General features: G+C 38.8%; 4 protein-coding genes across 4 annotated transcripts; 2 read left to right on the top strand and 2 right to left on the bottom strand.

Annotated features, from left to right (window-relative positions):
- The first annotated feature begins 91 nt into the window (after positions 1-91).
- On the top strand, positions 92-8,912 carry LOC146463417 (uncharacterized). The gene is made up of 2 exons (XM_085084436.1): positions 92-1,189; positions 7,566-8,912. Exons 1-2 carry the CDS (start codon positions 1,035-1,037, stop codon positions 7,717-7,719), a joined length of 309 nt encoding a protein of 102 aa, XP_084940562.1. The 5' UTR covers positions 92-1,034; the 3' UTR covers positions 7,720-8,912.
- LOC146463418 (uncharacterized) lies at positions 1,753-3,858 on the top strand. The gene is made up of 2 exons (XM_085084422.1): positions 1,753-2,085; positions 2,300-3,858. The coding sequence occupies exons 1-2, from the start codon at positions 1,899-1,901 to the stop codon at positions 3,304-3,306; spliced, it is 1,194 nt and encodes a 397-aa protein (XP_084940548.1). The 5' UTR covers positions 1,753-1,898; the 3' UTR covers positions 3,307-3,858.
- Positions 8,913-9,065: 153 nt separating the features above from the next.
- Positions 9,066-13,284, bottom strand: LOC146463419 (N-acetyllactosaminide beta-1,3-N-acetylglucosaminyltransferase 3-like). Its single transcript, XM_085084435.1, has 2 exons — positions 13,154-13,284; positions 9,066-10,853 (listed from the first exon to the last, which is right to left on the bottom strand). Exon 2 carries the CDS (start codon positions 10,772-10,774, stop codon positions 9,788-9,790), a length of 987 nt encoding a protein of 328 aa, XP_084940561.1. The 5' UTR covers positions 10,775-10,853; positions 13,154-13,284; the 3' UTR covers positions 9,066-9,787.
- A 4,792-nt stretch (positions 13,285-18,076) lies between these two features.
- On the bottom strand, positions 18,077-26,930 carry LOC146463420 (eukaryotic translation initiation factor 6-like). Its single transcript, XM_085084424.1, has 8 exons — positions 26,684-26,930; positions 24,475-24,560; positions 24,224-24,267; positions 23,368-23,499; positions 22,116-22,226; positions 21,389-21,454; positions 19,528-19,709; positions 18,077-18,604 (listed from the first exon to the last, which is right to left on the bottom strand). The coding sequence occupies exons 1-8, from the start codon at positions 26,788-26,790 to the stop codon at positions 18,595-18,597; spliced, it is 738 nt and encodes a 245-aa protein (XP_084940550.1). The 5' UTR covers positions 26,791-26,930; the 3' UTR covers positions 18,077-18,594.
- Positions 26,931-27,572: the final 642 nt, after the last annotated feature.

Consider the following 27,572-nt stretch of genomic DNA (forward strand, 5'->3'; position numbering starts at 1 on the left):
GATGACAGATGCCCCCCCCCCCCCCTCCCAAGTAGACACTAGACCTTATTCCCATTCACAAAATGAGACTAAAAGTAATATCTTGGTGGTAAAGCCATTTTGGGAGGGGGTTTGGGACCAAATTAATCTTGTACCAAGAGTTCTCCAGCTCCTCAATCTTGTGACCAGAGTCCTAAGGGTTTTTGGCCAGCAGTTGGTCGCCAGGAGAGACTGGAGAATTTCCATAACGACTTGCATTGTTTTACCGCAGAAATCTTGCGGTAATAAAATTCCAGTTCCCCAGCCTCTCCTGGCGATCAACTGCTGCCCAAAGTGCCTGAGGACTCCTGGTAGGAGATTGCCAGCTCCTTGGTCAGTAGTTGGTCACCGGTGAACAACCACTGATCAAGAGGGACTATTCAAATCTGCCTCACAAAACCTGAAGCATCATTTTCTGAGTAAACCTGTGTTTTCACGAAAGGTGTTAACTTAGGTTTAATGTTTTAATTTAGCTGAAGTCAAAATTCAAACTTGTACCCGTAAAATGAGTAGTGAACCAAAATAAGCGGCAGCAAATCAATAAGACTAATAAAGCTGAAAGAATAAGAATAAGGTTTGTCAAAAGGTGACCAAGCAAGAACAGACAGCTAGTCTCAACAGGTCCGTGGCAAAAACAACCCCGCAATATCAGGTTATTTGAAAATGGAGCTAGATTTTGCACAAAGGAACAAGAGGCTTAAAAAATAAAACCACCAAATTGGTTTGTTGGCCATGTCACCAAACACACTTGTTTCACTTGAAAGGAGTAACTGTCTTCTATATTAAGCACTGGACGGCACTTCACGAAACAAGGTTAGAAAAATATTTAATAATCATAGCTAATTCTGCAACCATTTTTTTCCAGTGGCAACAATGCACTTGTTTACGCTATGATTTTTTTGCGAGAAGACTGAAAAACCGTTGGTGGCTGCCTACCTAGCTTGGTTATTTGGGTCTGTGCTGCGGCCAGTTACCTTGGCGCAAACGTCACAGATTTACGCGCCATCACGAGCGAAATGTGGCCTCTCCCTACCTCACAAAGATGTTTTTGCGCGACAGCTATGAGCTTTGGAAAAAATATGTCGGTAAATGTGGCAAACGAGAGGGAATCATCTAGCAAAAGGAAACGGAATTCCTACAGCCCTAACTACAGCCCTGATGCAAAACTCTGGTGAGTTTAGGAGGTCATGGTTAACCTGTGAACTTGAATTTCCCGTTATGAAAGCGACGACACTCTGTGCCCGGTTGTTCGAAAGCCGATTAAAAATTAACCAAGGTTTTCATCTTATTTTAAATGTTTTCAAGAGCTAATTTTAAGCTATCGGTAAAGAAAAAAACTGTAAAACGGTTAAGTAAAAACTGAAGGATAAAAATCTTTTAGAAGAATCTTTTAATTATTGATTAGTAATTAAATTTGAATCAAAGTTTATGTTAACCCAGGATTAGCTTAACTGCCAGAAAAGTTTCTCGAAAGTCCCGGCAACTTACCGGGCCCGATAAGTATATTTTTAAATGTTTTTTTCGCCGATGGCACAGTGATTACAGGCATGGTACTTGGCCAATGTTATCATAGAATTGTAAGATTTTAAAATTTAGTATTGAAAGCTAACAAAAACTGACTTCTGTTAAGCCGCGGCCACACGAGCGATTTTTTGCTCGCGCAGGTGATGCGATTTTTTCAAATTTTGTCGCATCGCCTGCGCGAGATGAAAATCGCACGTGTGGCCACCCTCGAACTGGCGACGCGACAGGTGAAAAATCGCAAGAAAAAAGTCGCCAGAATTGAAATTTTCGCGACAAAATCGCAGAGATAGTCGCCCGTGTAGCCACCCTGCAACTTTTTGCCCGCGCTTGTGATGCAACTAAAGAGTATTTAGCCAATGAGATTACAGGACGAAATCGAGATTCCGGTTTCAGCAAAAACAACAATGGCGGACGAAGACAAAAAATTCGGTGACGAAGAAACAATTAAACTGATTAAATTCATTGAGCAGAACCCAGACATGCTCAAGTCATCCAACAGAACTGTCAGGGCACAGTTGAAAGAGCGGCTTCGGGAGCATTTGGGTAAGTTTCTTACGTTTTAACGCGAGTAAGATCTAGCTTATCAATTTTGCAGCTTTGCAAAACTTTGACACGGTTGACAGGCTACTGTTAATTGCTCGGGCAACGAGCCGCCTGCGTCATTTGCATTTAGAAAATGGAAAAAATTAAAAGTTCACGCATCGTGTCAGGCAACAGTACCTCAAAAGAGTTGACTGTCTTCGCTTTTTACGTCTAGGTAACCTGTATTCAGTGCCCGTGATCGAAAAAAAAATACACAATCTTCGCACGTGCATGAGAAGGATCGTGAAGAAAGAATTCGAAGTTGACCAAGACTCCTTGAATGACAGTGACGGTACCAAAAAAACATCCTCAAAGGAATGGAAATTTTATAATGCCATGTTATTCATGAAAAAGGATATAGAGGAAGATTTAGAAAAGGAGAGGGCAAAAGGTGAGAAGGAGATTACGAATGAGGAGAAAGCGACTGTTATAGAGTTTTACAAAAATACGCCACACCTGTGGGATGCAAGCCTTAAGGAATACCGAGACCGTGACCAGAGAAGAGCGTCAATGGAGAGGCTGTCGAAAGAGTTGGACGACAAGTATACCGTTAAAGACCTTGCAGAAACGTGGCATAAGTTATCAACCCACTTTCAACGCGAGTCAGTGAAGCAGGAGAGTTCACTCAAATCAGGTGCCGGGAAAGAAGATGTCTATGAGTCAGATTGGCCTTTTTTTTCCTCCCTCAAGTTTATTAAAGACAAAACAGAACCAGAGAAGGGCGTTTCCAACACCTTTGACCATGTTGCACCGTTGAACGATAAAAAGACCCCTACAAAACGAAAGCAGGAAGAAGAAAAGGAAAATTCAATGGAAATTACAAAAATGAAAGTGCTGGAGGCCCTGTTATCCAGGCTAAGCGACAACAAAGGGACAACAAGTGGAGGAATGAGTTGGAAAAATGGCTATGAAGCTGGATTCCAAGCTGGCTTCCAGCAAGGTATTGCTTTATGCAGCCAGCTTCAAATCCAGCAAGCCCAACCGAAGCCTCCATTGCAATCCCTTTATCCGAGTCCATTGCAACACACAGTCCCATTCTCCTCTCTACCAGCTACGTACATTTCTCAGAATCTGCGTCATGAGCAGCAGAAGCTTGGCGAAACAGCCCCAAGTACAAGCCAAGACAATACTGAACCACCATTGAAAACAATTGACCTTTCAGAGATTGATTGGAACTTGTAGCTCCTGTTTATGGTCAGTGTTTGTTAAAGTGACTTTACGTGCTTGAATAACATATACGAGAATGTAGGAATGACTTGCGTGAACATAAAGTCAAAGCGCTAAACCTTTTCAATTTACGCAAGCCATTTTATACATTTTTGTTGTGTTTTATTTATGGACTCAAGCCATTCCAATTCATGTGCTTGAGCTGACCTGCGTACCCTTTTACGTAATCAGTGAAGAATTCTTATGAGAGAAAGCTTTTGTTCCAAATACAGATCCATTTTTTAAAATCAAACTTCATTGATTTGTATTCACGGATATTGAAGAGCTGTTTTTTTATAGCAGAAAATACAAGGACCTTCACATTTTTAAGGCCTCTGTTCAAATTAAAGGCGGAAATTCTTTTACGCGGGACATTTTGTGGTATGGGAATGTGTTGATTAGCCCGTTTATGTTTACTCATTAACCTTTTATTTGTAATAATTCAACCAGAGCTTTCTTAAAATGGATAGTTTGGTCTTACAAAGGCTGAGTACAAAGTAATCATTTGCTTTCTTTAGTACATAATATTTGTATATAACAGTCTTTCTCTGGAAGATATTTGTAAGGTTATTTTACATGAAGCAATTTCAACATGACATGGCTTGGCATACACTATTAAACAAATTGCCATTTTCTGTAACATATTAAGAGTTTTTATGTAAAACTATTAATTCGATCACAGGATATCTTGGTATACAAATTATTAAACAAAATTGCCATTTCCTGTATGATATTTCAAGTTTGTTACAGAAAGCTGTTTCAGCACAAGAAAGCTTGGCAAGCAATAATATTGAATGAGTTAAATATACATATTGAAAGTTCAATGTTGTCTTGTGGATACTTGAAAAAAATCTGAGTGCTCCTAACTAGGAGTCAAACCTATATGACCCTCTCATAAGTTTGGATGCTCTTCTACTGAGCTATAGGAGATTCATGGTGTCATTGAAGTTTATGGCAGATGTTTACCCTGGTAAATTGAGACATGAGCTTTTTTACCTAGCCATTTCAGTACAGGACACCTTGCAATACAATGCTTAACAATTTAAGTATGAACATTTGAACCCTTAATAATCATGGCCCATTGCAAAATTCCAAATTTCAAATTTCATATGCAAATTTCAATAAATTAAGCTCACTCTTTTAATCTTGAGGCTCCTGGGAAGGAAGTCATATAGGAATCATTATTTTATACCCCATAACGTGGAGGCCATGTTTATTGCTTAAATAAGTTGATAGAAATTAAGTAAGTAACTGCTCTATAATATATATACCAAAATTTCTGAAATCTGGTGGAGAGCATCTCAATTTATCCCAAATGTAGTGCAGAAATGTGAAATTAAGTGCAGAAAGTTGAAATAAGTGCAACAAAGGTGAAATTAAAATGATAGACAGCTACATGAATTTGCAAACGGGCTGTCTCAAAACAAAATGGCTAACAGGTTTGGAGAGAGAATAACAGCATTTTAATTGAAAGTTTAAAGGGAAATGCAAAGAAAGTCAATCAAGCTTAACATTTTTAAGACCAATCAAATACATGTAGGCGGGTCATTAGCTGACGGACAAGAAATTAACAAAAGCTCATTTGAAATTTTTGTATGTATATTATTGACAAGTAATCACATGATCTTTTGCATGCAATTTGGAATAAATGAGCACTTGTAAAATTTTACAAATTTGTGGTCTTTTAAAATTTACGAGTGCTCATTTTTTATTCCAAATTACACATAAAAAATCGTGAATACTTGTCAATAATATACACACAAAAATTTCAAATGAGCTTTTGTTTATTTCTTATCCATTGGCTAATGACCCGCCTACATGTATTTGATTGGTTTCAAAAATGTTAAGCTTGATTGACATACATCTTCATACATACAGAAAAAATGCTAAAAATACTCAAGAATTTTGTTGAGTGCCTCGGGTTCATAATCTTCAATATTTTGGTCGTAGCCCTTCTGTGCTGTCCAAGACCTCCAAACTTTTAGCCTGTTGTTTATGCTTTGTTGAGTTTCTTTGCATTTTTCCACTTTCAATTAAAATGCTGTTACTCTCTCCAAACCTGTTTGCCATTTTGTTTTGAGACAGCCCATTTGCAAATTTGTGTACCTGTCAATCATTTTAATTTCACCTTTGTTGCACTTAATTCAACTTTCTGCACTCTGCACTACATTTGGGATAAATTGAGATGCTCTACACCTATCAGATTGCAGAAATTTTGGTTTATATATTATTAGAGCAGTTACTTACTTAATTTCCATCAACTTAAAGCAATAAACATGAAATCTACACCAGCGTGAATGGTGGAGGTCATAAAGGGGTCTCTGTTGAGGGTTATATAGATATGCTAGAAAGTGCGTAATTGCGTTTTTAACTTTTCCTAAATTTGAAAAGGAAAATGTGCATAAACTAGCTTGAAAAATGTACAGACAAATGTATGGAAAAGTAAAAACCTTAATCACACACTTTTTAGCCCAGCTGTATCCCTCAACTTTAATCACAAAAATGCTTGGACCCCTATATTGCTTTCACTATTCAAAGTTTGTGTAGATTTCAATATTAGAGCATTTATTTGACGTTAAATATTCATGCAAACATTTTATCCCACATGCTGTTTGGCCTTTTTTGCAAAATGACAGACCTCGAGCTTAAAGTAAAAAGGTCTTTGCATTTGTTTAACCATTGGACGATTATGATTGTCACAAAATGTGTGCACTCCTCCACTGCCAAGGTACTACACCTTCCATCATGACATACTCAGTGAACTCCTTTCTGATTTCCTTAGCTTCTTGGGTGGCATTGTGGTGACCAAAATCTTCCAGATTGAGCCATGAGTTGTCTCCAGCTTGACATCCATTGTCTTCTGTGAGATCCTGTGAATGCTGAATCTGCCCAGCCTCTGCTTCAGATCGCAACCAGTTGTGGAGTGTTATTGCTGCCAGGGTGATGGATGTTGCCCGCTGAGGCTGCAAGAGAAGAGGCTTTCTGAACACTCTCCATCTGCTTGAAAGGATACCAAATGCATTTTCGGAGATCCTTCTGCACCTTGAAAGCCTATAGTTAAAAATACGCTTCTCTTCTGTCAGTCCCAGCTGGGGGTAGGGCTTCATCATATAGGAGGTCAACCCAAATGCATCATCACCCACAAAGACATGAGGAATGCTCTTGCTCCTGCCTGGTAATGGTTTCGGAGGGGGGATTCCTAATGGGTTGTTTACATTCTCCAGTGCCTTTCGAAAACTGTTACGAGACCAGTTGCCACCATCTGACATCCTGCCGTTCATCCCAACATCAACATTTAAGAACTCGTACTCAGGTCCAACAACAGCCATTAAAATTATGCTATCGTTCCCTTTGTAGTCATGATACATTGAACCAGAATTAATGGGCTGCTCTAGTATGATCCTTTTCCCATCTATGGCACCAAGGATGTTGGGCAAGTTCCACCTTTCTTCAAATTTACCAGAAATTTGTTCCCATTCTGTTCTTGAATTTGGCGTCTTCACATAAATTGGGCCCATTTCCTCGTAGATTGCTGTGCAGACTTCGGAGATTGCCTGTGAGATCGTCGCCCTCCCAAGCCTAAACTGGAAATGCAAGGAACGGAACGACTCCCCAGTGGCCAAGAATCTTAGCGCAAGAGCACACATTTCTCCAGGCTTAATGCTTTCACGCATCACCGTGTCTCTCTTTGCCAACCTTGGGGACAAAGTGTCCACTAAGCCGTAAAATTGCGTCTTCGTCACACGCAATATCTCACGAAACGCCGGGACATCCTCGACCGAAATTTCAGTCACAAGTTGATGATAAAACCCCCGCTCTTTCCTCCTTGCGAGCCACGGACGGACCCACGTTGTTCTTTTTTTTTCTTCTTCCTTACCTTGCTTTTTCTCGTCAAGAAGAATGAAAATAGCGGATAACACAATATCGTCGTCCAAAGTGACTTCCGCCATGTTTGTTTATAGTGCCCAGGTCTCTTGACGTATGCGATTCGCGCGGCTTTCAATTTGTCGCCAAACTCGCGCTAGCATTTGTCGCTCGTGTGGCCACCCTCTCGCGCTGGCGACGCGACAAAATTTGAAAAAATCGCATCACCTGCGCGAGCAAAAAATCGCTCGTGTGGCCGCGGCTTTAAGAAACATTATTACCAAAATCACTTATCGGGCCCGGTAAGTTACCGGGACTTTCGAGAAACGGGCCCCTGAGCGCTAACTGGCTTTCTCGTTCATTAATTACAGGTTTCTACAAAACGTCAAGTCCAATTTTGGCAGTAGGATTTCCGTTTACGACATTTTACAGAAATACAAAAAGGAAAAAGAAAGCCTTGATTTTGTTCTTGATGAAAGAGCGATTGGTCGTATCGTGATGTTAACGGAAACACGGTGCAAATAGAGAGACGGCGAGAAGATGGTAGATTATTGTCGAATATCTCGATAGTCTTGGAATCTGTACCGGTTTCGAACTGACTGAAGAACTGTATGTGGACGAAGTCCCCAAAGAGGGTCAAAGAGCAGTGCGTAAAGTTGTCGTGTTTTTTCAGCAAAAGGGGGATTTTGTTGTAGATCTGAGGACCAACATTTTGAAGAAGCGCTTATGGGCCAGCCAGCGAAAGTCAAACGAAACGAGAGATTATAATGGTGTCAGAAATGATTATTTAAGTCGTCAAGAGCTTGAGAATAAAAGCAAAGTCATGAAAACACAGAGGATATATAAATGTGGTCAGGAAGGCTTTAGACGCCAAATCTAAATTTGAAAATGAATCGGTGGAAGTGTGTGGTGAGGATCACTTGGATTTTAAGAAGATCACGAGTAACGTTGACCGAGAGAAGCCCTCCCCAAACATCAAACTACTCCTGGAACAGCAAGGAAATGGCCCTGTCCAGAAAAGCTGACGGCTATCGTTGGCATCCAAGCGAACTAAGAATCGTACTAAGATGGCCTTTATGGACCATTATATTTTTGAGGGGGGGGGGGGGGGAGAGGGGGTTGGACAATTACCAAAAAAACAATTCCTGCACAGCAGAAGTAGAGAAAGAAAAAATCATGCACAGTGTGCCAAGGGGAAAAAAATCGAGTGAGCTTTTCCATTCGTAGGATCCTGTTAGACCAAATGAAAAATTAATCTGTAATTTTTTTCATAAATTATTTAATTTGAACAGACAAAAATGCCGTGTACCTATTTGTATAATAATTCACCTCTTTGTGTTTCATATCATAAATACATCATTTCCATATCTCTTGTATTAAAACATAAATTTGAACCTTTTCACTGACTCTGGTATAATATCAGTAAAATTCATGCCATAAAATATCACTTTCCATGTCTTGTATTAAAATATAACTTTCAGCATGTCTGATATCAGTAGGGTCCGTAGGGAACGGGGGTGCGACGGGTGCGCCCGCACAACCCCACAGGCTGCGGAGGTCCACTTTTTTGTTGACCAACGATTAAAAAAAAGTGAATTGATAAAAAATGTAGAGTATAGTTCCGTTCTGATTCACTGTTAGTGTAGTGAAAATGAAATAAATAAGTAAAGAATTATATACTGTCAATTGCATCTACCCGTGAACGCACTGGTGCACAAAACATGTGTTTTCAAATGACGTCAAACATCCACTATCTAACAGACCTTGAACTGGAAGAAGCAGTTGATCTGTTTGTTAAGAAGTACCCAAGGGGGCTTGAGCTTGGCACACTACTGAAAGATCATGATGATCAGCAGCTGCAGCAAACCCAGTGAATAATACGGATTTTCAACTTTATTTCTATTTTTGTTCTTTTTAAATAGTGACATTATTCTCTAAAACCATAAATACATTCTATGCCAAAAAAAAATCCATTTTGAGGTTCAAAAGTTTGAGTAATATCCACGTTTTTAAGTTCGCTTTTGGCTGCCTGTTTTCATATCATACTGCCTTCAAAATGCACGAAATGCAGTCTCAGACAACCTCACTTAAAATGTTTTTTTTCACCTTTGGGCTGTGGAAGAATTTTTTTAGCACCTGAAGGTTGTGCACGTTTTTTTTTTTTCCATCGGTTTTCAGTCTTCATATTTACCAAAAATTGGCATTTTATGAGGTATGCCTATACAAGTATGGAACAGAAAATGATACACGTAACTCAAGCACTGCTTTCTCTCTAGGCTGATACAAGCTGCATTTAGTCTGTAAGTGTAACATGTTGGGTTACAAAAATAAATGAGAAATCCTATTCAGCTGAATTTCAAACCTATTAAAAATGCCTGGATCTTTTTATCCAATGTCAGGAAATCAGGGAATTTAAGTAGTCGATAGTCATATCTAATTTTAACACACTTGAATGTCATTTCTATGTTTTAGACTGAATTTTAGAATTTAGACACTATTTCCAACACTTAACTGTCAGAGTGGAGGTTCCCTTTCAGAGAACGTCTATAGCTACCCCATAGAAAGCCTGTTAAGAGCCAATGTACAGTAGTCATTAGTAGTATGAACCTAAACCTACATCATAAAAACGTTTAGAGTGCATGCTGTACAGTTTGATCAAGCATGGCCCAATAGCACGGTGCTGGATGAGAGTTTTTGGTACAAAATAACAATCATCATAATAGTTGAAAGGAAAAACAAAGCCACTGTGATGAACTGGGGTGATGCCAACTTGGTTAACAAGTATACCAACATAAGTATCATCAATTCTAAACGGTTTAACCACATCAAATATAGGAACAAGGCACTCAACAGCGTCATATGACAGAACAAAACCAGCTCCACTACAGTAGTTTGGGTAGGTGGAGCCAGCAAATTCATCAACACTGATGTTGAACTTTCCATAGCGACGCACTTCAGCATTTACTTGCACTTTACCCATATACAATCTTTCCTTAGGTGTTGATTCCTGTTGCAAGTAAAGAACCAAATCCATGGTATTCACAAGCACATCATCATCTGCCTTTAGAAGAAAAGAGAAGCTACAGTATCTAGCTGCCCACTCAAAACCCATTTCCACCTTGAAACTCTGGTTCCAGTAATGCTCATAATAGTCACCCTGAATTATGTCGCCAAAGTCCTTCTCTTCTTTTTCAATTAAACTTGACTGTGTTTGATTTTTTGTTTGACCAAGAAGAAAGAATGTCCTCCAGAGAGGGTTGCTAGCATTGGTGCTATCAGTACCCCAAGTTTGGCGGATTAAATTTCTTCTCTCAACATTTGCTGGTGCAGATGAGACAACAATGAGAAGAAAATAATGTTGTCCACATGCAGTCTTTGTTATTAAAGTCGTTCTATGCTGGGATGTTTTTTTCCAAGATTTACAATCCTGGATAGGAGTGATCTGTGTCTTTTTATTGTACTTGACAAGAAGATAATTTATCACAATGAGGGAAGATACAATCATCAATCCAGCAACAAATCTACGATGCCGTACATATTTCCTCATTCTTAACATTCTCTGTATTACTGCTTCCCACATTTATGTAACTCTGTGGTTGATGCTGGTTTTTAACTTGTCATCTGGTAAATTGAGTTGGAACTCTTTTCTACTTTGGCTCCTACAAATGAATTACACAAGTAATGATTATTTTATTTCAATTGCTTGTAGCTAAAGCGTGTAAGTGGTTGCATGATAGCGGTGACTTGAGCAGTAAAAATGAGGACAGATGATGAAGATCATCATGAATAACGATGATACTGAAGTCTACTCTCTTCTCTCTTATGTCTGTGGCCATTAAAGTGGCACGCTTAATTTATACAAAACTCTTTTTATTTGAGATGGAGTGTTCACTTAGACAAATTTAGAACCCAAAGTGCAACAGGCTAAGTTTTGTCTACTAATTTCAAAAAGGGTACATGTTTTCTGGTTTTGCCGTGAACATGGGGAGAGATTTAAGAATTTGTGTCTGTGTTCACATGAAAAAAAGGTGTGAATAATAATTCTTTTCAGTGAGAAATAGGATTAGCCATCTAACATTTCAACTGTTCAACAAGCTAAGCAGGGGCGGGGAAAAAAGAACGGAACCTCGGGAGGATGTGGACATTCCCCTTGTAATAAACCTGTGAATAATATGTCAACAAGGTAATTATATGTAAATATATGTATTAAGTGAAGCTTGGTCAAGCACTCCTAACAAGGATAAAATTTGAAAGTGATTATTGCAATATTAATTTCATAATTATTATTTGTTTCAATAATTAACAGTTCAAATGAAGAATTAAAATTTCAAAATGGACCTGGATCCAGGTGCCATCATGTTCATTGGAAATGCTAGGCTTCATGCATCTCACACATCAGGGTGAATGTAGCCTGAAGAAAGAAAGCTCTCTAATTTGGGTCTCACATTTATTTGGGGCATGAGCAATGTGTGAGGTGAAAGCTGAAAGAGGAGATTGGATTGGGACCTGCTGTGCCCCAAATAAGCCTCCCACGAGAAATAAAGAGTTGCTCAAAGGCTAGGGTGAATAGGAATTTGATGGGTTTTGCATGCAAAAATATCCCTGTATTAGTAGGCACCACCCATAGACCTTTTTCATAAATGGCGGCCGATTTATTATTCTTTTCAATATATGTTAATTAGCCCTACTAACCTCATTTCAGAGAAAAAATTCTTTTGAATTTTGCACATGCTGACGAGGCTAGTAAGGCTAATTTTCACGAAAACAAAAGAATAATTTATCGGCCGCCATTTATGAAAAAGGTCTATAGAATATCTCGAGATGTGCAGAACGTATGCACAGTAACAAAGTGAAGTGCCAGATACGTCCATTTGAAGTAGATACAAGTTAAAACATGCCTTTTAACATGTTAATATAACAATAAAAAATATGAAAAATGATTTGAGCAAAATGCTCCCCTGTCTCTGCTCCCCCTACCCCCCTCATTGGGGTAGAGTTACTGGGCGCAGAGTCCCACCCGCACGAGGGAGCTCTTAAAAACCTGATAATGCTGAAAACATACATATAAGACGATAGCGTCTTTTCCTTCCACGTGGGACACATTTTCTTAGATGTGCACGAGGCACAGCCTCGTTTTGGTGCGAAGCTTGTTTTCGTCCTATAACGTCATAAAATTACTGTTTTCATTCACAACTCTGGTAGAAGTCTTGAATTCGTGGATTTCTTGGCATCTTTTAGGTTGATGTCGACTACATCAAGGATTTTCTTGAAAATGTTCGTCTTAAGGGAGAGTTACACCTGAACGCCATTTTTCCACCACTTGACATGGCTTTAATGGGAATATATTGTTCGCGTTTCAAGCAATCCAAAAACCCTATCATCATATCGTGAATCTGAGTTGTGGGCTATATTTGGGAGGAGTAGTTTTTCTAGAAAGATTGGTAAAATTAAGAGAAATAAGAAATATTGAAGATTTAGCGAAGTTTTAAAATTGGAATTTGTAGTTAATAATTAATAGACGGATACCAAATTAGTCCACTAGCAACCTGGGGTTCTCTTGCGTGGGTATCAACTGTCTGTTAGTGTTCCAAAAATCATTTTCTTTCCTCTATCCCTTCTTAAAACCTCTTCAAATTTCATTCAAATTTAGGTGTATTGCCCCCTTAAGCTTATTTACTTACGCAAAACCAGCCAAATCTACGTTAGCCTCCCTCGCAGAGGCTCTTTTGGAAGATTGCGTGACGAACCAAAAGAGCGTCTGCGAGGGAGGCTAAATCTACCTCTGTACGCACGTAAAATTTACACGACAATGGAAATCCACCTAAAGTGACCTTAACAGGAACGCTTGACAGAGCTTCACTATTTGGTTCGGCACATGTGTGGAGTGGCGTCTGAAACGGATCTAAGGCGGTGGAAATCCAACCAAACATGCATGAGAGCCTCTAGCTGTAAAACTTACCAATAACTGGCCTAGCTTGCTCCGGTGTTTTACCTCGTTTTAGCCAACTTTTAAACACAAAGCTTTAGTTATTGTTGAAGACTCCAAAATATTGTCCGCTAAACAAAAAAGATCCTTGCTCGGTTTTAAAACCTTCGTTGTCCGGCCTCGGCCCAGGCCAGTGCGCCTGGATCCAGCCTCGTTCCCGGGTACCCAGGATCCTCGCACTGTGATGTCACCATACGTCTCCACACCATACGGGACGGGACGGGACAGCCAGAATGCTGTCGTGAGACTGCCATCAGCCCTGCCATTTCTCACAAGCAGCTGTGGGTTAATAGGTATAGGGAACTTCAGATTTTACTATGACTACGAGATTGAGGACGAGTACGACTTTTCTAATCTATTTTGCGGGGTTTAGATAACCGTTAGTCACACCAATCTTGTTTCTAGGATTTCCTTAGTTATTTCTTGCTTTACGAGAAGGAGCAAGAGTTCTGGGGATGTGACTGATTTGAAATATGAAAGTCGTACTCGTACTCAATCTCGTACTCGTACTCTGATCCGAAGGTCCCTAATTATGCATCCTCGGTGACCCAAGGGAAGTTAGTCGTGTCGTGAACGGGTTTCCGACGAATAAACTTCGATTTTGAGCTAATGTTCTCTTCGTTACAACTCTCGGCGATTTAACCTGCAATCAGGCGGTTTTTTTTTCGGGGGAGTGCGAAGGTGTGGTAGCACGAAAGAACGCCTGATCGTAGGTTCTCGATTACACAATACTCGATGATGATGATGATAATGATGATGAACTTATGATGATGATGATAATGATGATGATACAATACAATACAAACTTTAATGACACTCGCTGAAAAGGGCTTTTCAGTGACAATAATAATTAATTTACAACATTAAACATGTAAACGATAGTAAATCTAAAAGTTACAATGATGCAATGCAATGATTTATACAAGAGTAAAAATTAAGCTAAAGAATGGTCGCTAAAAATAACAAGATAAGATCTTTATGTAAAAGCTAAGACAGACTAGAAAGGAAAGCGGCGAATAAGTTGGCTCGAAGTTTACGCTTAAAAATAAGAACTGAGCTAGTTGCAGAGTTTAAAGGAATTGTCCAAACTGTTCCACAGACTTACTGTACGGTAATGATGATGATGATGATGATGATGATGATGATGATGATGATGATGATGATGATGATGATGATGATGATGATGATGAAAACTTTATTAAAGTGTCACCCTTGTAGCCTGGGAAAACACCCATACTAATTAGGGGACACAACTTAAAACTAACTAATAATAAGGATAATACTAATACTAGTAATAATAATAATAATAATAATAATAAGAAGAAGAAGAAGAAGAAGAAGAAGAAGAAGAAGAAGAAGAAGAAGAAGAAGAAGAAGAAACCAACATCACGAAAGTGGTTTACAGAAGGGTCCTCTAAAAAATTACAAGAACAAATAAAAAACAAGAAACAAGAAATGAAAAAATATATATACAAGAGTTAAAAGTAGAACTATAAAAGGATCATAAAATGGCTTTTGACAGTCCACGTTGAAAAGCAGTCAGTGTCTCTGCTTCCCTTATCGCGGGATCTTATCTGTTCCAGATTTCTGATTAAAATTAATTGACGACCAGTGGCCCCACTTTCTATTGGCAGTGGATTTTGCGGATATTATTTCTAGACCTGGTATAATAACCGTGAAAATCGCCATTAAATAAGATTGGAACCGTGTGGCAAAAATGGTTATTAAGTAACTTATAAATGAAAACAGAATGATGCTCCATTCTACGGCGCACTAAGGGCTTCCATCCAAGTCTCTTTAGCGCTTCAGATGCAGATGAATGGGCAGGAAGATCTAATATGAGGCGAGCAGCCTTATTTTGCAACACTTGTAGCTCAGACATCAAAGAGGCATACTGTATAAGTGTGCGTCAATGTCAGTTACAAAAATAAAATCTAAAACCTAAAATCTAGTCTTTAAAATCTACGATAAAATCTAAAACTGGTAGTTGAAGAAAAAACATTACGTTGAGCAGAGGGTTCAGCCCTTGCAGCTGGTATCCATTATATTGGTGAGATCTTTTGTCCGGATACGGCTTTTGAAAGCTTTGAGTGTCTTGGCCGATCTACTGATCAGCCGTGGACAGTTTTCCTCATAGTTTGGGTCCAAAGAACCGCAAAGAGTGCCTACCGTAAGTGACAGTGTTATATCTAGGAATAGAGAAATCTGATTGCCTAAGGTTATATCCAGAAGTGTGATAGCTAAAAGTATTACAGATGCTGTTTGGACATGCGTGTAGTCTTACTCGTGCCGCGGTGCACCTGAACTTTTACCTCATCAAAGTGTAGAAGAGTTCCTTCGCAGTTTAAAGCGACTGATCACCAGACGGGAACGTCCGGAGATTTTCTCCGACAACGGCAAAATCTTCGTTGCCGCAGCCAAGTGGTTGAGAAAATTTAGCAAAGTTGAGAAGTTTAACGACCATATCGCCATTTCGCTTGCCAGGACTGCAGGGTTTTCTTTAGAACTGCATGATCATCCTTCCATAGAATGTAATACATGTATTTGTCTTGCCGATGATCTTCCGTTCCCGGTTGCTGACAAACTGTTTATATTTTCCGCTCCCCTTGATCCAGTACAGCGCGACACCACTGTCTAGCCAACAGTGAACATCCACGTTGTTGCTTGACCTTATGACCAGCAATCAGCTCAAGTTTCCGTATCGTTAAATCTGGACTTCGCAGCTAAAAGACCTTGTGATATGCCTAATGGTTAGTGTGCCACGGCTAACACTGCTGCTGACACTCCTTGGTTGCTTCCATCACCAAAGGCCGGGTGTGATCTGCTCCTGGTGTTGGACAATGCTTCTAGGCGCTTCGAATTTGTTGGGGAGATTTCTTTCCCAGATTTTTCAGCTAGTCATAAACTCCTTAGGAAGTGTCTGGCTCTATGGAATTCGCAAATAGCATACTTCACTGTATATATATAGCATCTTTCCTACCAGCGTGATTGGAGATGCTAGCCCCATAGGGTCATAGATCTCAGCTACCTTCCTGAGGACTTCTCTCTTGGTTGTTCCTTAGGTCGGTGGGGGAAAGTTGACCTGGATTGTGTCGGTATGTCTTGTTTCCAGGTACACCGAGCAGCTTTGCGTTGATTGACCGTTCCTTCATTTGGTGTTTGCGACTTTCCTTGATTTTAGTTTGGTATTTGAGCTTTTGTTCCTATTCCGCTTTCTCAAGAGCTAGAGCAAAAGTTTATTCACTTTTAAACAAGTTCGCTACAGCTTTTTTGAATTCAGAAGGTTTTTCCATCAATTGAATTGTCCTAGGGAGTCATGTTTCACCCTATTAATTCGAAAAGACCTTTGAAATTTCTTAGTGTCTCGTATGAGAGGAAGCCTTTAACAGTCATCTCGTCCTATCCTGTAGTCATGCACAGTGGGCGTACGCTGAAAATGAAATCATCAGCTCGTAAGTAATCACTGCCAGGCGCTAGTCCGTATTGGCATTGTAAAGTGGGACACAGGCCGACCGAACGAGATAAGATCTTATATCTCAGTTTTGCTAAAGTAAAAGGAATTTGCTGTGAAGCCAGTTAACAATTTTAGTTACGTCAGATGAAAGTGCAATGCGCAAGGAAGTAAATTACCCCCTTTGATTAGTCAGTGGAAACTATTTTTAAAGAAGAGAAATAAACTAAGATCTAAGATCTTTAATTAAAATTACCGTCTTCCTCGAACTGAATGTCGCGTTAGGCGTGGGTAGCTATACTCTCTTAATTAACTGTGCTTTATTCTAGTTGTGTTCGAACTAAACTGTCCAAAACACAATAGGCCATTTCCGATTTCTGTGAAGCTCATTATGAAAGAGAGGCTATGTGTAAAGCTTTTCATATAAAAATTGGTTTGTTTGCATATAAATGAAAACTAATTTTCATAATAAAAACTTTGTACTTAGCCTCGCTTTCATAACGAGGTTCAAAGCAACTCGGAAATGGCCTATTGAGTACAGTATCACGGCAGTAACAGAAACTGACCTCACAGATTTTATTACATATCGCTGCTGCAAATGATACACTAACCAAGAAGTCATGAGGTGTTGTCAACTTGCAAAAATATTTAACGGCTTCTATTATCCTTCTGATACTAACAGAAGAATAAGTCATGGCAAATTTTTTTCTTTTTTGTCGTCTAACGGATAGTCAGCTACTACCTTTTGAGGCTTATATGAAATTCTTTTTAAGTATCGCTATTTATTTTATTAAAGCTATTGAGTAGCACTTTTAAATGGTACTGTTTCTGGCTTGTGGTGATACTAGTAGAACTACGACAACCATGGCCAAATTGGTCCGGACAGAGGTCTCACTGGGGCCGACATGGTTCCCCCCCCCCCCAACCACAATTTTGATGAACAAAGGCGAATTAATGCACGTGATAATGATGCCATTATTAAAAACTGGATCGTCTTAAAATGCAATTCCAGGGATTTGGTTGACTTAGCAGCCATGGTATATGAGCCGTTAAACCATGCCCGAGAAGGACCATTAAATTGTCTTCTGTTTGTTCTCACAAAGCAAAATCAGCAGGATCTAGCAATATTATTTTGATTATTTTTAATACAACAATTATCTCACTCAGGCTTGTTGGATATGAGATGATTATAGCCAACTCGTCGTTTGTTATCTATAATCGCATATCCAACGCGCGCTCGTGAAATAATTGTTAAATATTGAACAGGGGACGGGGGACTACATTCATGAGCGACCGCAACAAAGACGTTGATACTGTTGTGGCAGGTAAAGTGGGAATTTTTTTTTTCAAAAAGAGACAAGTATCATGATTGTCATAGCTTTGAAACCTGTGGATAAACCCTAACGTGTACACATTCTACTGTAATAAGATCTCGTAGTACTTCCTTGTGGTGTTGCCCATTTATTATGTTGTACAGAATAAAGCCAACTTCTAACTTTGCAGTGAGTCTGTGAATAAAAGTCTTGATACAGCGACAATTCAAACTGACATCATTCTACCGGCCTCAATACACGTGGTTTGGCGGCTTTAATTCCAAGTGGTTATTTCAGAAGCCTTGTGAATGACTGTCACATTTGTTTTGAAGCGCCTTCGTTCCTGTAACATCACTGAGGCTATTGCAACATTCTAAAGTTGATTTATTTCAATAACTGGTACAACCCAGTTACCTTTTCCATACTAAAGGCAAAGCAAACACCCCTTTATAAAACATTCCTGTAAGGAAGCTCCTCTCTGTAGTTCGGTCGTTTAACTGGTTCATCTTCCTCATTGATCATGTTGACCTTGACAGCCTTTACGGCGGAATCTTGTTACATTGGAAAGTCATACGTACTCCACAAGTTGGCCATGCTTTAGAAGAAGTTGATTATTATACATAGATGGAATGCCTTTGTTGTCCTGTCACTTAGGTCATGCTGTAGAATGCAAAGCAAAGTGTCACATTAGTCTTGAAATAACCATCTGTAAAACGTAAAGACGGTTTTTTTAATTGAGTACGTCGAAAGTAATTTAGCTTTTGCTTTAGTTTTGCTTTAGTACGCTCCGTGATTACGTCAAAAATCTCGCGCCACTTTCTTAACAGTTAACATAAAATCCAAAATAGAAAAACAATAATGCAACAAAACAGCGACAACAACACAATAAAACAATTAGAACTGGAAGCACAAACAAGCAAGAGTGGCAAAGTGCACGGGATAAGTTACCATTAGATTTGCTCTTACTTCCAATTGGTTGAAAGAGGGGCCGTGAGAGTTTTTAAACCAACCACAGAGCATAGTAAAGCAAAATCATCGCAAACGCAGAATTACTTTTGACACTCAAAAACTCATCCTTCACAGAGCATACATGTAGGAAAGCAGAACCATTGCAAACGCACAATTATTTCTGACACTCAAAAACTCATCAGAAAGTGGGGACGAGGACGAAGTCGAAAGGAACAGGAAAAAATAAAATGAGGAAAAGAATGGAGGAAAATTAACGTCCCCAGGGGACATTGATTTTCTTCCATACTTTCCTCATTGATTTTATTCCAGCCCCTTTCGACTTTGCCCTCGTCTCAACTTTCTGCCCCTGGGTCTCTGACGATGTCAAAGATTACTCTAGAGAAAGTGTATTTCAAATCCCACAGTCTCACCACACACTAACTAAAGAGTTGAACTCAGGGCTACCAAGAAACCACTTCAACTGGTAGTCAGCGCAGCACCTAGCACCTGGTAGATTACAAGTCTTCTGCCGTAACCACTCTGCCAAGCTGCCTCCTCCTGAACTCAAAGCTTTGTTGCTTTGGACTGAGTAAGTGGAGGCAATTTTAATAACACCATTATTTTACATCATGTACCTTTCAAACAATGATGCTCTCATGCTAGTGGCTATTGCAGAGGGTTGGCTGTCTCCTAATTTGAATACACTTTCTACAACTGACAATTCAGTGCTGGTTGTGTCCAATCCGCAAAATGCACTCCAATCATTGACAACCATACCAGCTCCAATGACAGAACTGCCTCTGTTAACTGTTCCAGCCTATGAAAATACAGAAAAAAAGAAAGAACTCATGATTATGATCCCCAGTCATGAAAACCCAAAGATTGGTTGCAAGCATAGGAGAACACATTGGTCAGTATGAAGATTGCAAATAAAATAAAAGACAAATAAACTTGTTCCCTGAGTTATTCTCTAAGGAATTATATTTTTAATAAACAAGCATGGTGGTGTGAGTGGTGGTTGACATGATGGAGTTTCAATTGGACAGTCGGAATATCAGAGGGTCCGTGGTTTCAGGCAAGGTTGGTCTCTGCAATACTGTATTGTTTCCTTAGACAACAACTTTACTCCACATCAATTGTCTCTCTTCACCCAGGGCCTGGCTGTTCGAAAGTCAATTAACACTAAAAACTAATTAAAAATTAACCAAAGTTTTCATCCTGCTTGTTAAAAATGTTTTTAAAAGCTAATTTCAAGCTAATCATAAAGAAATATCCATTACGTGAAAGTTGAGGAACACAAATTATATTTGGAAGGATCTTTATTAATTAGTCATTAATTAAAACTTGAATCAAAGTTCATGTTTTAACCCAGGATTAGCTTAATTAATTGGGCCTTGAACAACTCAGCTCAGTCGTATAAAATAAATAAAATGGGAATTTCAGTGGAATCCACGGAGTGGCTCTTCTGTCCACTGTTTCCAGGTCACATTGAAATTTGGAAAAGCCGGTTTTTGTGGAGGGAGGAAAACCTGAGTACCCGGAGAAAAACCTCTCGGAGCAAGGACGAGAACCAACAACAAACCCAACCCACAAATGATGCCCAGTCCGGGAATCGAACCTGGGCCACACTGCTGGGAGGTGAGTGCTCACACCACTCTGCCATCCCTGCTCAGGTACTGGTGGCATACTGCTGAGTGTAACCCTGTCATATACTAGAATTCCATCCAGGGGGGAGTACCAATACTCCTTGTTGCTTCATGCCAAAAAAGCTCCTTTAAGCTCGAGCAGGAGGTCCACTAAGGCTCAAGTGTGAGTTTTCCTAATCCACAGGTTTGTGAATTACAACCCTAAAAGCTCTTTATAGTTTACTCCCAGCAGTCCTTTTCTAAAATAATAGTTGAGTGGATGAGCTGTCATGCTGACTAGGCAAAGAATGTAATAGGCCATTTTCATGATAGTGTCATTCTACTACAACTAGCAGAATTCATTTTGCTTTCCTTTTCAAATTCAAATTTTGTAATCCCAGTGGAGAGCAAAGAACAATAGCTCTGATTAGCATGAGAAAACAAAAAAAAAACAGAAGGATTCTGGTAGTTGCAGTCAAATGACAACACAGTGAAAATGTCCTATTGGAGCAAACAAGCTGAGAGAGAGAGGCACCTAGCACCTCTTCCCCAGTCTCTTCTTGACTCTTGTTTGCTCCAGTCTTGCAAAGCTCACATAGCTCTTCTACATGTAGCTCTCCCTCTCAACTACCTCAAAAAGCACTGGTAGCAGTCTAGAACTCCTTATGCCAGCTCCCCAAAAGTCCAAGCCAGCCTTTCTTGCACTCAAATGACAGTTTCATCCCTGCAATAATTATTATTAATTTTCCATTTTCAAATGTCTGAGGTAACATTTCTCCAAACATCATTTTATCTTTTCGTCACAATGAAGTTGATCATGAACAGCTGGCAAATAACATACTCAGATCATTACAAGCACATTGTTACCTACCACAAGAGGAACTTGCAAGAGTGATGACAACTCATCTTGATCTTCAATCTTTGTCTGAGGATTTACCTACGAAGAGACAATTAGGCCGGTTAAGAGTTGGTGCTGTGCAAGGCTACAGTGACCTGACATTAGGGACCATGAGTTTTCTCAGTAGAGAAGGAGATGGCACGCATGAACCAGTGTCATTATAGAGGGAAAACGAGATAGTCATTGCCATGTTACTATGAGTTTTTGTGAAAATGGAATGGTGGCAAAGGCAAGTCCTTGAAATGTAGGTTATCCATCATAATTAATAACGACCGCATCAAGTTTGTCACTCACAATTCGTTCAGGAAACATTTCTCCAATGTTTCATTGGCTTGGCTGCTTTGGGATTTGTTTGCAATAAAAAGCTACCAGGTATGATCATGGGTGACTGTGTTCATTTTCTTCACCAAACGAAGTGCTAAGCAATGGAAAAAAAAAGGAGGGCAACATTCCTGAAGGAATTCAAGGCCACATGGAAAAATTCTATGTTATTTGTGCACTGCCCAGACACTACAACTGCAAAACTTCATTCTCCATAATAACATGAAGTTTATGAAACTGGGATACAGTGTGCCTGAGAGGAAGGATGGATGGAAGAGTCCTTTGATGTACTGGGTATAATGACCAGAAAAGAGCACCATAAAGTCATCCATTAATGTCTCATAAATAAAGAAAATTGCATGATTGAACCACAACTTACAAGGCCTCCTCGATTACTGAGAGCGCAATTGCTTCCGACTAAAACATTGCCAGCAACAGTTTGACGAAACACTTCCACCTTAAGAACATCAGCCAATATTTCTTCTGTTTCCTGAAAGGCAATTAGAACATAATTATGCAATTTAATGAACCAGTTAGAGATCTGTCTCGATGACAATGATGGTTGAAGACATAGATGATGACTTAAGACAGAGTGATGATGGCTGTGACAATGACAATGAAGATGGTTAAGATAGTGATGACAATGATGATCATGATAACGATGATGGAAGAGATGACTATGATAACGACGAAACCAATAACAATGAATTTTCAAAGTGAAAGTAATCATGGCTGCAATAGCGATGACAAGGATGTTGACAGTCGTGATTGTAACAACAACAACAATAACAAAAATTACACTCTTATGGTGATGGCAGAGATGATAATGGCGATGCAGATAACAATGAATAATTTTCAAAGTGAATGTAATCATGGTAATAGCAATAACAAGGATGTTGACAGTGGTGATGATAACAACAACGACGACAACAAAAATGACAATCTTACGATGACGTATTTGTAGTAAGAGTTCTGGTAAGGCCCAACCACCTCTATTTCAGATTTTGTAATAACCTCACTCTAAATAAAATCCCCTCCTCTTACCAGAAAAGTTAAGTAGCTATGAAATTTTTAATATATGGGTTGAAATGTTAGAAAATGCACAAAAAATAGTACTTCAAAAATAAGGCAGACCAATCAAGTTTCAGTGAGTTTTTTAAACGTGGTCTTCAATGTGCAGAATATTGTTATACCAACTAAAGGTACAAAAAGGTAAAGCACTTGGCACTTCGACCTTAAGTGTCAAATACACCTGGAACTCAACTTGGTTTCGATAGCTAGCATGAAGCAACTAGGAAACAACAAAGGGAACAATGACTCGTGTAGTTTTTGTGAAACACAAGGTCCCATCACTGATCAGTATAGATGTTGTAGGTTAAAATGAATCCCAGGTTAAAATGATTTTTACCTAGGTTGATTTGTATTTTCCTTTGTTTCAGATGTAAATTACCCAACCTTAACAAAGGAAAATACAGCAACCTAGGTTGACATCATTTTAATAACTTGGATTCATTTTAACCTAAAACATAGCTATGTTTCAGTTAATTAAGTGTGCAAATATATACTTTTGAACAAGTTGAATCTTAATTCTATTCTTGGTTTCCACATGATGACACCAAAACCTCACTCACCCTATCAAGGTCTGGATGTACAAGTGCAACATAGTCATTGCAAGCGACCACATTCCCTAATGCTGACAGTCTTTCCTCCACTCGCTGCATTTTCACTGTGTCGGGTAATGAATTTCGGATGTGTTGAAGTTCCTTTTGAATGAATAAAGACAGAGAAAACACATGCAATTGAAAGAGTAATAAACCAAGCAATTCAACTATGATCAATGAATGATTAAAAGGTAAAAAATCCCTTGCAGTTGTAAATATAACCCAGTGTAATATTCATGGTAATCGAATCTTCACAGACTAGAGATATGACCCTCAAACTATGATAATTTAATTATATCTGGATGGAATTGTAAACTGAAAAAACACCCAAGTCTCTCATAAATTATAATTATTAGATAAATGATGAGCAAAACCATCTATACTGAGCAAGAAATCTGCAATCAGATTTAACACTGTTTGTTAAAACCCACCCCACAACACCTGTGTGATGAGGAGCATGACTACATGATGTAACAGATTGACTACAGTTAACATCATGTGATCATGTCTGCATGATAAACAGATATGGTTGGTTGCACATGTATACTTTTAGAATACACAGCAAGTTTACTTATGGCTGTAATAAGTAGCAGCAACTTGTTAAATCTAAAAAATATGCTGTGATACCGAATGTACAGTAAGTGAGGCAGATGAAAGAAGCAACAACTTTGTTTTACATTTTGGTGCCCAAGTACATGTTGCACTGGGTGTCTGGATGCCGGCCAAGGAAAATCAGATGTCTGGGAAAGTAACATACACTAAAACTACTAAAGAAAAAAAAAATGGATATCACTAGAGATGACAGTTAAAAGTGCAAATGCCTTACCTGATCTGTTGTTGTGCTTGGAACAAGAAGCCCATTTCTATTACCTGTAATGATGGACAATTTTAAATTAATTTATTGTGCATCTATGCATGCTGTTTTGATCAACTTTCTAATGAGTTGTTCATGAGCAAAATCAATATTAAACCAAAGCCATGTTCTCTACTACTGACTATTACTGGAAACGAATAATTCTGAATATAATTATGTAAGGGTAATTAAGTTGAACAATTCATTGAAACAAGATTACATACCAACGCAAAGCCTCCCAATTATCCTACATCCCGCAACTGATGCACGGATCACTGGAATAACATCTGCAAGTTCACCTTCAAACACACTGTAAACAACACAAAACAAAAAAGGCTTATTTTAGATATAATTCTCGTACTTCAGATATGCTGTTTTTGAAACTGCTAATGAAAGAAATACATGGCTAGATCATTTTTTTCATTTCAAAAGTTGTGGACTGCATGTACCGGTACATAGCTCATTACATGTTCAGCGTGTCATATACAAGCCAAAGCAGCAACAAGGCAGTAGCAGAATAGAGACTCCAACTTAATATATATGTTAGAAATAATGGTTCTTGATTTAGGAGGACATGATTGTGTCCTCCAAAATCCTTATTTTAAATAATTAAACAAAAATTACAAATGAAATTGTCCAGATATTCACAATCTTGAATTGTTTTATGCGATGTGTAGTTTCAGAAAATGTCCATGTACACCCACAGAAGGGATTGGAAATTACTCTAGGGGGTGGGGGTCTCAAAGGCTGAAAAATCAAAAGGATTTTATGAAGCTAAATTAAAATTTCCAGAAGGGTGAAGGGGGAGGGGGGAGGGGGGTTATAGACAATCCCTTCCATGGGGGGGAGGACGGGTGGGATTTGGATATTTTCTGGAACTGCACATTGCACAATCCAGTGGCATTCATGATGCAAAAAACATTTTTGCCATGTATTATGAGACAACCCAAAATGGCTTAGCATCATGGGGTTGTTCTAGAAGATATCCATTCCTCTCCCATGGACAGCTTTTCTATTTAAACCTCCCCTCCCTTCTGGAAATTATACTTTAGCTTCACATGTACCTTCCTATATAAACCTTTGCATTTCACACCCCCTCCCCCTCAGAATTTCCAATGACTTTCAATAGCAGGTATGGATACTTCCTGGAACCACACACAAGAAAATCAAGCAGAGAGAGTGTTTTGTGACAAAACTAAAGATGGACTACCCTGCAAGTGGAGTTTCCTATGATCTTTCTGGATCCCAATTTTTCCAGGTAGATCAAAGGGAACTGTGCTTGCAGGGTAAAGATGGACAAGTGTGACTGTTTATTTTTGATTGCTTTATAAATACAAAATTGACCAATCAGCAAGTTTTTGATATATTACTTCTGAATCATCTTTATCTAACAACACTATGTCTGTCTATGTCTAAAAAGATATTTTACAAAATAATTTGGTCCCAGAACATTTAATGACCAACTGTTATTTCCAGCACTGCTAACCAACCTGTCCCAAGTTTGAAACCTAGACTCAAATCCCTTTATATGCACCAAAACATTGGTATGGCACCCCCTAAATTCTGAACAGTGCTGTCAAATGTTTGTACAGCACTGCTAATTTTCAGCATGTAAACATAATGGTACTAAAATAAAAACGGTATTGGTACCTGAAATTTTAGGGGTCACAGCCGAGACCACCTCCACTAGATAGCCTCGGCACTGTTAAACAAGGCACGGTACTGAAATTTGGGGGTGCTGTGCAGATTTTTTTGCGCATGTAAATAGGACTTAATAAAAATAATAAATACAATATTTAATGAGGGTAACACCAGAAAAGCTAACACAATGGTTAATTAGGGTGGCTTCAGTGTCATATTTTGGTTGAGTTTCCTGGTTGGTTCTGGTTTTGTTTCAAGAATACTTCACTGTATTTTCCATTACTTTTCTCCCTCCTTATAGCCTAATTTTCAAAATACATACTCACTATACACACTGACCGACCTCAAGATAATAGGAATACCTTCTCTAAATATCACAATTTATTATTATCATTACATCTGCTAATAAAATTTAAAAAAGTGACTTTTGAAACTCATTTTGTATTCATACATCACACCAATCTTGTTGCTAGAAACACTTTCTTTACTGACTGACCAAAGCTAAAGGAAGAAGTAAGGGAACATGACTGGTTCAAAACTCTTAGTATTAACTAGAAGGCATTAATATCTTGATTTTATCACATCACTGTACATGAACCATAATATCAGTACAAAAAAAAATCTTGCTGAAACAGAGACAGTCACAAGATCGCCCGCGAAAATGAAAAGTTCAGTGCTCTTTTAAACTCATATCTTTTCGTCATAACATGTCTATCATCTTGTGAATTCGAACGTTATCGGGTAAAAATGAAACAGAAAAGAAAGCCATAAGCTTATAAAATCTCACTTTACCTGTAAAAGTTTTCGGAAGCACCGATTCCCACGAGGCAGTATGCATTTGTCAGCTTAGCGAAAACTCCGACTTCATTGCTGTTTTCAAACTGTGCTCTCACTGCCATCTATGAAATGTGTATTTTCCAAAAATCGGACTGCTCTTCGCGACAGAATACAAGTTTCGAATGAGGAGGAAGTTACGATAAAGAAAATGAGAATACCGTAAGAACTTATAAGGACCATGCATTGCACAATCAATCGCAATGGGTCAGCTGTCTTGCATTTTATGTGTAGGTACTTTAAATATGTACCAATATTGTACACCGTGTCCCCAGGGTCTGCTCGGTCTCCCCAGACCCCAGTAAATGTCTAATTAGCTCCTCATCCAGTGAATTATTTGTGAGTATTTATTTCATACTTCTCCGCATTGTGTATCCCGGGTTTACCTAAAACCAAGGAATCCGGAATCCGGAATCCGGAATCCGAAATCAGGAATAATAATAATAAAAAAAAAACATTAAAATTCGTCAACATGAAAATTTCGACGAAGGTTAAAGTCACTTGGGAAACAGCCTTTACAGCTTTTGAAAATTTATAATATTAGTCAGGAGCCCAGTGAAATTTTCAAAAGTTTGCCTAAGATTTCAATTGCTGCAGTTAAGCCTTTGGTGTTAGTATTCTAAGGCAGTCCCTTTAAAGCGTAAAACTTTAAAACACACCAGAACGGCGACACCTATCTATGTTTATAAAATCAAATACACGGAATCCGTAAATCAGGAAAGACTGTCTTTTCTTTCTATTTTTCTTTTTCTGTGTAACTTGCCGTATGCTGATTCAGATTGTGAGTAGGGGATTTTCGTTCTTTCGGAGAGCTAGGGGAGAGAGATGTGTACGATTGGTGGTGTTT

Source organism: Pavona decussata, unplaced genomic scaffold, assembly GCF_977016875.1.
Source record: "Pavona decussata unplaced genomic scaffold, jaPavDecu1.1 SCAFFOLD_176, whole genome shotgun sequence".
Classification (NCBI taxonomy): domain Eukaryota; kingdom Metazoa; phylum Cnidaria; class Anthozoa; order Scleractinia; family Agariciidae; genus Pavona; species Pavona decussata.

Excerpts from the sequence above, each read along its gene's own strand:
- LOC146463417 (XM_085084436.1), top strand. The coding sequence starts at position 1,035 with ATGTGGCCTCTCCCTACCTCACAAAGATGTTTTTGCGCGACAGCTATG. Across the intron at positions 1,190-7,565 it reads AGCCCTGATGCAAAACTCTG|GTTTCTACAAAACGTCAAGT; the intron begins GTGAGTTTAGGA and ends CATTAATTACAG.
- LOC146463418 (XM_085084422.1), top strand. The coding sequence starts at position 1,899 with ATGAGATTACAGGACGAAATCGAGATTCCGGTTTCAGCAAAAACAACA. Across the intron at positions 2,086-2,299 it reads GCGGCTTCGGGAGCATTTGG|GTAACCTGTATTCAGTGCCC; the intron begins GTAAGTTTCTTA and ends TTTTACGTCTAG.
- LOC146463419 (XM_085084435.1), bottom strand. The coding sequence starts at position 10,774 with ATGTGGGAAGCAGTAATACAGAGAATGTTAAGAATGAGGAAATATGTA.
- LOC146463420 (XM_085084424.1), bottom strand. The coding sequence starts at position 26,790 with ATGGCAGTGAGAGCACAGTTTGAAAACAGCAATGAAGTCGGAGTTTTC. Across the intron at positions 24,561-26,683 it reads GCTTCCGAAAACTTTTACAG|TGTGTTTGAAGGTGAACTTG; the intron begins GTAAAGTGAGAT and ends TGTTGTTTACAG. Across the intron at positions 24,268-24,474 it reads AATTGGGAGGCTTTGCGTTG|GTAATAGAAATGGGCTTCTT; the intron begins GTATGTAATCTT and ends CCATCATTACAG.